At 32.2% G+C, this 11,384-nt stretch overlaps 3 protein-coding genes across 9 annotated transcripts; 2 read left to right on the top strand and 1 right to left on the bottom strand.

Annotated features, from left to right (window-relative positions):
• Nucleotides 1–2,965: 2,965 nt before the first annotated feature.
• On the bottom strand, nt 2,966–4,222 carry LOC139787034 (uncharacterized). Its single transcript, XM_071726123.1, has 4 exons — nt 3,840–4,222; nt 3,543–3,716; nt 3,383–3,466; nt 2,966–3,276 (listed from the first exon to the last, which is right to left on the bottom strand). Exons 1-4 carry the CDS (start codon nt 3,981–3,983, stop codon nt 3,121–3,123), a joined length of 558 nt encoding a protein of 185 aa, XP_071582224.1. The 5' UTR covers nt 3,984–4,222; the 3' UTR covers nt 2,966–3,120.
• Nucleotides 4,223–4,259: 37 nt separating this feature from the next.
• Nucleotides 4,260–8,525, top strand: LOC139787035 (uncharacterized). Of its 5 annotated transcripts, none has more exons than XR_011722511.1 (6): nt 4,260–4,691; nt 5,140–5,273; nt 5,354–5,452; nt 6,045–6,095; nt 6,211–6,483; nt 7,753–8,525. XR_011722511.1 is itself a non-coding variant. In XM_071726124.1 (6 exons), exons 1-5 carry the CDS (start codon nt 4,765–4,767, stop codon nt 6,343–6,345), a joined length of 492 nt encoding a protein of 163 aa, XP_071582225.1. In that variant the 5' UTR covers nt 4,699–4,764; the 3' UTR covers nt 6,346–6,483; nt 7,753–8,525. The 5 variants fall into 5 exon arrangements, 2 of the variants coding, with proteins under 2 accessions (XP_071582225.1, XP_071582226.1); XM_071726124.1 differs by lacking the exon at nt 4,260–4,691 and adding an exon at nt 4,699–4,837; XM_071726125.1 differs by lacking the exon at nt 4,260–4,691 and adding an exon at nt 4,699–4,857.
• Nucleotides 8,526–9,315: 790 nt separating this feature from the next.
• Nucleotides 9,316–11,153, top strand: LOC139787036 (transformation/transcription domain-associated protein-like). Of its 3 annotated transcripts, none has more exons than XM_071726130.1 (3): nt 9,316–9,446; nt 10,362–10,575; nt 10,764–11,153. In XM_071726130.1, the coding sequence occupies exons 2-3, from the start codon at nt 10,431–10,433 to the stop codon at nt 11,102–11,104; spliced, it is 486 nt and encodes a 161-aa protein (XP_071582231.1). In that variant the 5' UTR covers nt 9,316–9,446; nt 10,362–10,430; the 3' UTR covers nt 11,105–11,153. The 3 variants fall into 3 exon arrangements, with proteins under 3 accessions (XP_071582231.1, XP_071582230.1, XP_071582229.1); XM_071726129.1 differs by lacking the exon at nt 9,316–9,446 and adding an exon at nt 10,062–10,113; XM_071726128.1 differs by lacking the exon at nt 9,316–9,446 and having other exon boundaries at nt 10,066–10,575.
• Nucleotides 11,154–11,384: the final 231 nt, after the last annotated feature.

The raw sequence follows: 11,384 nt of genomic DNA, 5'->3' as shown, positions 1-11,384 counted from the left end.
ATTCCCCTGTGGAAATAATTTTTACAACAATTTACGTATTTCTGTGAAAAAATACAATCTTCTACAACAAATCACAAATTTGTAGAAATTGTGAAATTGTAGAAATTTATGGTAAATTGTAGTAAATTGTAGTAAATTGTAGTAAGTTGTAAAGATAATAGAAAATTGTAACAAACTTTTTACGAACATTTTTATGAGACGTAGTAAATCGAGAAGTTGTAGATTATTGTAAAAATCATAACTATTTACAAACTATCTACAACATTCTGCGAATATTTTTTATGAGAACGTAGTAAATTATAGTTGTTTAGATTATTGTAAAAATCACAACCATTTACAACTATGTACAACATTCTACGAATATTTTATGAGAATTTTGTAGTAAATTGTAGAAGTTGTACATTCTTGTAAAAATTACAACTATTTAAAACTTCCTACAACATTCTACGAATATTTTAATGAAAATTTTATAGTAAATTGTAGAAGTTGTACATTCTTGCAAAAATTACAATCATTTAAAACTTCGTACAAAATTCTACGAATATTTTTTATGATCTAAATGCAGTTTGTTGTAGAAGTATAAGAAATGTTTATAAGAGTAACCTAAAATTGGACATTTTTAGCCCATGGCCCTCAAATTCGAGGGCCCCCAAATAGGCTAAACAATAATATTATTTAACATTTCTAAGTTTTTTTGTACACAACATACAAGTTTGCATGACATAAAAGGCGCTATACGATTTTTTGTATCAGTATATTCCCTGTAATACGTGGCTAATATTTTTTCAGCATTATGAGTCCAAAAAGATTTGATACATTTTTTATATTTTCATAAAAAGTTACAAGTTGTATTAAATTATTAAAAATCGTAAGAAATACTTATAATTGCCTTTTTACTTTGCACATTTCTACACACACAATCAATGTGTAAGTTGACGTATTTATCCTAATACTTAACTTATCTTTACTTGTGGAAGTGTTTTATTAACAACTAGAGAAAATAAATAATTGCAAGTTGTTTTATTCACATTATAAATACATATGACGATTATACAGTCTAATTACTATTACAAAATAGTTTACCTATTAATCGTGTAAACAACCATAGGGAATTTTACTCACTATTTAAACTTATCTATTTGCATAAATATACATGCCCTGACTAAATTGCTGGCTTATGTACTGTAAAATACTTTATAACATCACATTCCTTTATATGCTCAATAGGGATCAAAGAAAATGTGTTAAATTTGAAGTTCTTAATCTAAAAGTGTTTATAAATATATTACTTTTTCCACATTCGATATTTTATCAAACAATTTATGAATTTGACCAATTGAACCATTATCTAATTGCACAATTGAATCATTTATTTTCTTGCAGCGTTGTTGTTGATAATAAATTGTTGTATATCTTACATCATTATAAATAAGTTTAATCAAAAGACAAGCACTTTCTACTGGCTCGTTAAGTAGTTCTATTTCCTCTTCTGTTAAATGGCAATTTTTTCCAGAACCTACTAACACAGAATTGTCATACAATTTTACGGCTGTTTTTAGTCTTGTTTCAAACAAAGAGTTACAAAATTCATTTACATGATGACTTATTGTTGTTTTATCAGAAATGAAGTTATATTTTGAAATAATAATATTCTTTTTGTAAACTGAGGTATAATACGAGCTGGACTATGTTTATTTTTTAATAGTAATCTGTTCGCATTTTCAAATGCAAATGCATTATGTGCCCATAGTGGACCAAAATTTTCAACGCTTTTACATAAATGTAATAATAAATGAACATTATATGTCATTATCTCTTTACCGTAAAGTGATTGCAATTTGACAACAAATTTAATAAGTAACGACTTTGCCGTGGCAAGTGCAGTCTGTGTTATTGAATCTTGTAATAGAATATTAATTGCAATTACAAGAAGTGACAAGTGTCGCAAATATTTGTTTGGTAATATTCCGCGTAAACAAGGAAGCGAATAAAATAAAAGCCAGGATCGCCACTCTGATGCTCTCCATAACTTTCGTTCTGTCAAAGGTCTTGGTGTTCTCGTTATTATTTTTGGTGGTGATGGATAACAAACGATTATTAATTATGTCCCATTTTATAAGATTGTCCAATATAGTATTTTTTATTAACTGAAGTAAGAATCGTTTCAGTTATTTGTCGTATTGCACCTAATAACACAGAATGCATATAATCAGGCGGTGAAGAATCTGCCAAATCAATATTTTAAATTCATTAAAAAGACGGTCCTTTTATACCAAAATTGTCCTCAGCAGTAGCAGTTTCTAATGTACACTTCTCTTCATTAATTCTTTTATTCATAATCAGATCTAAGTACTGGAATATTTATAGAAATTGGGTACTTTGCAACATTATTAATTCGCTCTGTTGGGTGCAAACAGTATGTACATCCAAATGAACCGTTAAATTGCTTCATATTTAACATTTTACAACGAGCAACCGAATCAACAGAAGATAGTAATGGAAAAATTTAGATGTAACATCCTTTCCTCTATAATTCCACGAATTCCTACTGTGGACAACTCATTGCTTGCTGAACAAAAATATCGCCAAATACATTCATGTTAGGTTGTGATTTATCAACCCATAATCCAGCTGGTATTATATATTTTGTACGAATATGTGGTGGCAATTCGTTTATCATTATGTAATAAGGCCATATAGCTACTTTAGAAGTATCTGCTAGCTGGCACCCATCAGTATTAAATATGTAAGATAGATTTAATTCATCTTCTAAACATTTATTTTCTTTATACTTTTTACCATCAAAAATATCCTCTAACGCTTTATCATTCTTTTTTTTTCTTGTAAATCTATAGTTAAGATGCTTTATCACGAATTTATTTGATAATAACTTTTTAAATTGATCTTTTAAATTGAACTGAACAAAGGAAGATGTTGCTTCTTTCAGATTAAATCCACACTCACAATTGTTTAAATTTCGGATAGACTCTTTAATACCTAAATATTTCGTACAATGTGGACAATAAACATGATAAACCGCGGATGTAATTTCTGGCGAAAAATATTTATGTAAGTGGAATTTAGTATCTGGTACTATTCGCTCGCCAAATATTACGTTTATCATTTTAATATATCTGTGATCGCTGTCCACGGTAAAGAATGGCGCAGTCCTATTACTAAAGTCATCAATAAAACTTCGCCTTTAGATGTAGTTGTAGATGCCCCCAAGTGTTCTTCTAAGAATGGATATTCGTCATGTCCCACATTTTCTTCACTCTAAAATTAAAAACGTTAGATTGTTTTGTGAATGTTGTATAAAGTAACATGAAAACATTTTTAATGCTAAGAAAAACACAAGCACATATACCACAAAATTACGTACTTGATTTGAATTTTCTCTTTCATCATCAATGTCAGTATCAGATAAATTGGCTCCAGAATCACTTGTACTCAGAACATCGTCTAGCTGTAAAAAAATGTTCTCATCATTTATACTCTAATGTAGATTAAAAATTACAATTATAATAAAAATAAAATTTTACATTAGTTTCAAAATAGATTGTATCATCAATATTTTCTTCGATAACCTCATTATTGTTATTATTATTGGCATCATAGAATACAGATTCTTCATATATTCTTGAAGAACTAGGTTCATTGATTTTATTATTAGAAGACTCTTCAAGTGTACATAAATCGTGATCAAATGTTGATATCTGGAATTGAATGTATAAGTGTGTCATAAAGGCAATTATTTTCTTGATGAAAAAAGCAATAAAGTAAATGTATAAAAATTGCATAAATGTATAAATTTTGAAACATTTTATAAAACAACTTACTTGTTGATTATTCTGTGAGTTATTTGATTGCAATGAGTCCAAGTCAGAAAGATCAACTTTCTTTCTTCGCTTTACGGTAGACCGCGGAATGTCTCTTGTACTTCCAGGTTCTAAATATCTTTTATATGGTCCTCTTTTTGACATTTTTAATGGCTGCGTTCGTCTTGACGTTGTAAGGCTGCGTTCTTAGGTTAAGATTTACGAATGTCGGTGAAAACGTATGAATCACGGATCCTCCGTGGTATGGATCTTAATGGCTGCGTTCGTCTTGACGTTGTAAGGCTGCGTTCTTAGGATAATATTTACAAATGTCGGTGAAAACGTATGGATCACGGATCCTCCGTGGTATGGATCTTAATTGCTGCGTTTGTCTTGACGTTGTAAAGCTGCGTTCGGAAACGTCACCCGGGTACACACGGGTTCACACGGTACACTCATGTGCACTCGGGTGACGTTTCCGAACGCAGCCTAAGGCCGCGAAATGACTGTGATTGGTGCTGCTTTCGCGCGTTCCGTTCTGTGCTGTGAATTTTCGCACGCGTAAATATCAATAATTAGTTGTTGTTAACTTGTCTATTTGTGTGTATTACGGCTGTGGTCCGATATTCACATTGCCAGTACTAAAAATCTGTAATGTATACATGATGTAAACTTATAGATTTTCAGTACTGGTACAGTCGTACAGTGGTGTAGTGAATTGAATATATATCGGAACGCAGCGTGCGTTACACTCCAGTGACTCAGTGTTTAATTGTTTTAATTGCAGTAGTTTACTTATAAAGTTCGCAGTTATTTACCATATTATAACTCTGAAAGAGGTTATAATTAAGTGGACATGATGTGGGCATACGTGTACGTTTTAAATACAAAAAACAAGAATACGTTTCTGTAGACGAGTTGCTTAATTTTTCGTTAGAATCGTACGATGAAAACAAAAATTTGTACGAAAAGAAAGTTTTCTTCTGGCAAAACAAAGCCAATGAATCGCCACTTCCAGTGTACGTTTTATTGATGTCAAGTAAGTGTATTAGCTTTTCCGTTACACTTTATTAATTTTGTGAACAACTATATGAGTGTGTAACATATTATTAAAAAACCTCTTTACCCAGATAGCATAGTGACGTCAAATGACATATCAATTCCGTCATAATGACGTCTCTAACGGGTCTCTAACCCGTTAGAGACGTCATTATGACGGAATTGATATGTCATTTGACGTCACTGTGCTATCTGGGTATTTTTGTACATAAAATTATTTTGTGGTAATATCAAATGCAAATGGAAAATCTAATTTTTTCAGGTAGTTTACCGCTTCTTAAGACACAAGTATCTAAAAAGAGACCTGTTTTGCCAAAAATTCGTTATTCCGATCTTAATGCAAAATACGAACCACCTGAGAATGAAGTGAATAAACACGTAAAAAGAAAGTCGAAGGTAAATTAAGTATAATAATTATAAAATAAGGTAAAAAATAGTTTTAGTATTATATTTATAAAATAAATTCTTTATTTTAGAAAACAGATGATGTTATTAAAGCAAGGAAAGAGAAAGAAAGTAAAATTATAAAAGCACATATAGACGCTGAGAAACAAAAAGTAAAAAAAAAGCAAGAGGTACGTATATGAATATGAAATTGGAAGTATTAAAGTGTTTATAATGTGTTGTAATGTGTAATGTTAATAATAATAATTGCCTGTTATCTCCAACTAGGACATAGGGCCTCGACTAAGCTTCTCCAACGGGTTCTATTCCTCGCCTTTATCCGTGATCTCCATATCTTTTTGATTGCTCCTGCCTCTTCAACTGTTCTCTTCCATGTTGTTTGCAATTTACCCTTACACCTGCTACGCGTACTATATACCCCGTGGATTCTATTCAAATGCCACTGTCAATATTTAAAGTAAAAATATTGTTAACTTAATAAGTAACAGATAGGTAGTAGTACTCAGTATTAATAATAATTATTTTGAAACATTTTTCAAATGTAACATGTTGAACAATTTTAATTGGTCAATATATGTGTATAATTGCTTTTATAATGAAAATTGTTATTGAAATTGAAACAATTTTGATAAAATTATTTGAAATAGTTTTGTTATTAACTAAAACATAAATATTAATTTGTATAAACAATCAGAAATATTTAACTTAAAAATTAATATTTCATTAATTATATTTTATGTTAAACAATCTTTTTCATTTTAGAATGTCAGCTATGGCAACAGTAGCAAATCTGACTCAGATCAATTATTATTGGTAATAAATTTAAATATATTTTGCTATGCTACACTGCTTTGCTATTTATTAATAAGTATTATTAATTTTGTCATTATTTTGTTTGTTAACATTATTCTTACGTTACATTTTTTAGAAATCTACATATAATTATAAGCTGTTGGATATCATTTCTGCTATTGACGATGCTGAAACAGTAAAGAAAGTGAAGTGTTTATTCAGCGATTATCAAATATGCTTAGCAGAACGTGATGAATTAAAAAAAAATTAGATGACGCACAAGAAATGATAAAAATTTTGACGGATACATGTGACAATTTCAAACAGACTAATGTTGAAATGGAAAATTCACAGAAATTGGATGCAATATTAAATCTGCTCAAACAAGTAGCCGATTATATGTTTCCTGGTAAGTTATATTCAATACGTGAAAACAGTCAGTGCAGCATTAGTCCCGGTCTACAATAGATGTTTTAAGCCCTAAGCCTTAAGAAATTGATCAATCACAGTCGAATTTGAAGAGAATAATTGTGATTGGTCAATTTCTTAGGGCTTAGGACTTAAAACACCTATTGTAGACGGAGACTTAACGTAAGTGCCCGTCTACAATATGTGTTTTAATTCCTAAGCCCTAAGAATTGACCAATCACAGTCAATTATTCTCCTCAAATTCAACTGTGATTGAACAATTTCTTAAGGCTTAGGGCTTAAAACACCTATTGTAGACCGGGACTAACCTGTTTTGCGCCCATGAGGTAAAATATTTCGAGCGCCCTTTTGTAAGATGTGACGTCATCCTTTTTTGAGAAGTTATAATTATAGATCATAAAAAATTGCAATAATCATTATTATTATCATGTAGAGTGTCGCTGCACTCAGCCAAAACTGGTACAGCAGCTTTAATACATGAAAACAAGTCGAAAATGTCTTATGTTTAAATCCCAATGGTTTCGGAGTTATCGAGTCTTGAAGTTGCTTTTGTAATAATAAATCATAAATTGTTTAGGGCCAGTTTTTCAATAGTCGTTTAAACTATAGTTTAGCTAAAGTCACTCTTTCTCTTTTTCTAAAAGGGATAGTTATGTCCATTTCTACCAATGTAAATTAACTTTAATCTCGGTTTAACTTACTTTTTATTTTTTTCTAGTTCTTAAAATTAGAAAAAGATAAAAAATTAATTAAACCAAGATTAAAGTTAATCTACAAGAGTAGAAATGGACATTAGAAAGAGACAGAGTGTCGAGTTGAGCTAAGATTAAAATTAAGCGACTATTGAAAAACTGGTCCTTAACGTTCTTTAATGCTGTTTAATGCTTTACAAAAGGTGCTCTACCAGAATGAGATTCACGATTCAAAACAACTGTGGCAACTGACACTAATGCTTAATGTAGAGCAACTTCAATACCTTATAACTTTGGAACCGTTCAGATTCGGGACATATGTTTATTAGACATTTTCGACTTGTTTTTGTGTGCTAAAGCGATGTACCAGTTTTGGCACTGATACTATGTTTATGCGGAGTAAATTATCGTAAGTTACTACAAAATCCCATTTACGCGAAGGAATTATCGTAAGTTAGTCTGTAAAAGGATTTATTTGTATTTTTTCTTGTATTTATAATTGTATTTATAATTGTATTTATAATTACTATGATATATTTTATAATTTTCTTTAATAGATACAAGCCGAGATAAACGAGATACACCAAAGAGTAATAAAGATGAGCAAATTATCTGTGAAATACCTGATGTTCATATATCTGCAGATGTATATAATAACATAATGAGAGAAAAGGAACCTAGCTCCTTTATTACTAATATGTCGTATGCAGTGTGGGGACCAGAGGTGTTGGCCAGTCGTTGCGTTCGATCGCAATCCAATGTGGTAAAACCTGCGTTGACTCCAACTAAAAAATATGGCATTCTTAATGAGTTTGAAAAATGGATGCGGATCAAACGCAAAATGCCACAAATGTAATTGACGAACAATTACATCGTTCTAAAGTTAACAAGTACTTCAATGGTGCAATAACTGCCGCCCGCAAGAAAATCAACTACAAAATGAAAGGAACATTGAGCCAAAAAAAAGCAGTTGAGAGTAAAAGAGCAGAAACAACGAAGGCGAATCAAATAATCAAAAACATAAATTGGACAGTGGAATAAAAAAGTTTAAGACAACGAAGGAAGAAGAAGAAGAAGAAGAAGAGAAGAAGAAGAAGAAGAAGAAGGAGAAGAAGGAGAAGAAGGAGAAGGAGAAGAAGAAGAAGGAGAAGAAGAAGAAGAAGAAGGAGAAAAAGAAGAAGAAGATGCAAGTGATACGAGCGAGGAGACAATAAGCGATAAGACAATTGACTATGAAACATTTATCAAAAACAAAAACCAGCAGTCAAAAAAACAAAGTAGAAAATAAGTGATATAATTAAATGATAAGAATTAATAACACTAATATATATATGTAACAATTTTATTGCTTACCTACCTGATACTTATTAATACACTTATTATAATAATACTTACCTATTTGAATAAAAATTTAAAATTTGGATAATTAAAATTACTTTTTAAAAATAAGAAAAAAATTATATTTATTTTAAAGTCCTGTATTTATTTATGTTTGTGTAACACTTTCCGTTTTAAATATCATAAATTTATGTGAATTGTATAATATAACAGTGTTTTTTTTAACATTTAATTAATTTTATTCGTCATTTAGATTATTTACATAGTTAAATTGTTTTGTAAAAGTTGTAAATAAATTTTAACAATATAGGTCTGTTTCTATTCTTGCACTGCTGAACTAGTGCACACTGGTGCAAAAGTTAAAGTGACAAGTATATTTTGTTTCACTCTAACTTTTGCACCAGTGTGCACTAGTTCAGCAGTGCAGGAATAGAAACAGACCTTATTATGCATAGAAAGTTGCAGATTCCAGCATAGTTCGATGTAAAAATGTCGAACACATGTCGCATACTTACATCTAAAAAGTTGTAGTTTTGTCATAAAAATTTCTACGTAAATTTATGAAATACTACAAACATGGCCCAAATCGCGCACTTTTGACGTGAAAATTACGTAAAAATAGTTTGAAAAGTTGTAATTACATTAGAAGAAATTGTAGTTTTCACGTAATTATCGCGTAAAAAATCGGAAAATTATTTCCACCAGGGCAAATATATGCATTCAGAATATAAAGAAAAAATAGAGAACAATTCTTGAAAAATTACTGTGTATAGAGGATACATTGGCACAGATTCTCAATAAATTTCACGATGATTCACTGACTAGTTTCTGAGAAAAGAAATAAAAACTGCAGCACTCTCACAGATCTTGGCGTTCGACCCTAAAAACACGGCAACGTCGCACTGCGAGCTCGGTAACTATATATATGTTTTCACATTTTTGCTGCCGGTTTTCGATATTTTTAGCCGATGTTTATATACGGCCTCTGATGTCTCATTTCCCTTTATACCTTAAAAGTGGGTTTTTACATTTCAACATTTTTAACCTCACTACTAACCTCAGCATGTTAATGATATAAAGGGTACTACCGGTAGCTCCGGTAACTTAGCCGGTCAACTTCGACTTTATTAATTTTTTTTTTTAATCGTTTGTTGGTCGTTTGTTGGTGATTTGGCCTAATTACAACGTTTGTTGGTTCTTAATTTTTTTTTAATTAAAAAAGAAAAATTAGCGTTAAGTTAGCCGGAAAAATCTCATTTTTAATTAAAAACGGTCTAATCGATGCGTAATCGTTTGCTGATGATTGTTGGTCTAATTTTAGCGTTTGTTGGTTTATTATTAGTCTTAAAAATGAAAAATTATCTCACATTAAACCCGCATCTGCAGTAATCGAAGATTGGTTTATTTGCTTACGACTTGAGGTTTATTTCTATAAATGTAAGGCTAACATCTATAAAACTGGCTATGAATACGGGCCTTAACATCGGCAGAAAATCGCGAAAAGATCAAGAAACATGGTGGTATTCCTGTCTTTTTGCGCCAAGCCATCGTTTGAACGAGAGACCGAGTGAGATTAAAAGGTAATTAATGTAGAATTCTATATGCTAATGTTTTAAGCAGAACGTTCTTTGATTTCTAATAGCGTTTTTCACTGGCAGAGCTGGTGCGCATTCAGTGCACATTAAAGCCGTCGTACACAAACCAACGTAAGTGTATGTTTAGTATAAACAGGTTAAATCATGAAATCCTCAATATTCTTTATTGCTGATGTAAAAAACTACAATGCAACATATGTATTTTCATCGTGTCTTTATCTTTCTGTTTTTAGTTCACCTTGCAGCTGTCGCTGACATGCTTTGCCGAATACGTACTTCATTTTACGCGACTCAATCCCGACATGATGTACGTGCATCAGGATTCCGGTCTAATCAACATCGCGTATTTCAAATTCGACATCGATGACATCTCCGGAGAGTCAGACGCAAAGAGACCGGTACCCTTCCGCTTGACGCCCAATATCTTCGAATTTCTCACAACTATAGGTCAGTCAGACACAATCTCAATCTTCTCGTCTGTCGACGTGAAAATAAAAGATATCTTGGTATAGACATCTCTTGTGCTTGGATAAATTCAAATGTTATATAGAAATACTTGTAGTAAATCCGATATTCGTTACTGTGCAGACGGTTGCCAAATTCTTTCAGGTTTCACGATGTTAATTCTTTTGCAGGAGTTTGCGGACCATTGACCGCTAGCGCGATCGCCACAGCGCGCTGTTTGGTTCAGCCCACGTTCCAGCTGCATGCTATACTTCGCACAATTTTGCGGGATGAAGTGATTGCGGACCATAAACGGCAAGAAGACGCCGAGGGCACATCACAAGCGCCGACCGATCTGAAGGGTGAACTTCTGATAAAGATGGTGAACCACGCGGTCAACGCGATTGTCGGTAGACTAAATTCTCTCGCGAATTTCGACGGCATTGACAGTAAGGTCAGCACACTAGTAGCCGCTGCCAATAGCCATGACAATCTCTGCAGAATGGATCCCTCGTGGCACCCATGGCTGTAAGATACAGAACGTTTGGCCTAACAACACATTTGTGCTATAACGAACGAGAAAAGGATTATAGTATATTGTGTTACAAGTGCGGAAAGTTGGCTGTTAGTCACGAGCGCGGGTAGGCGCATGAGCCTTCGGCCTTCGGCTCATGCGCCTACCCGCGCTCGTGACCAACAGCCAACTTCCGTACGTGTAACACATACTATTTTGTATTACTAGACACCACAGACGCCCGCTTCGCGCGCGCTATTTAGCTTTAACATTATGCTATTACTATTACACTATTAAC

The sequence above is a fragment of the Temnothorax nylanderi genome, unplaced genomic scaffold, assembly GCF_030848795.1.
Source record: "Temnothorax nylanderi isolate EJ_2023f unplaced genomic scaffold, tnyl_v1.0 TNYL_tig1245_pilon, whole genome shotgun sequence".
Taxonomy (NCBI): domain Eukaryota; kingdom Metazoa; phylum Arthropoda; class Insecta; order Hymenoptera; family Formicidae; genus Temnothorax; species Temnothorax nylanderi.
This window is presented reverse-complemented; position numbering and strand designations above follow the sequence as displayed.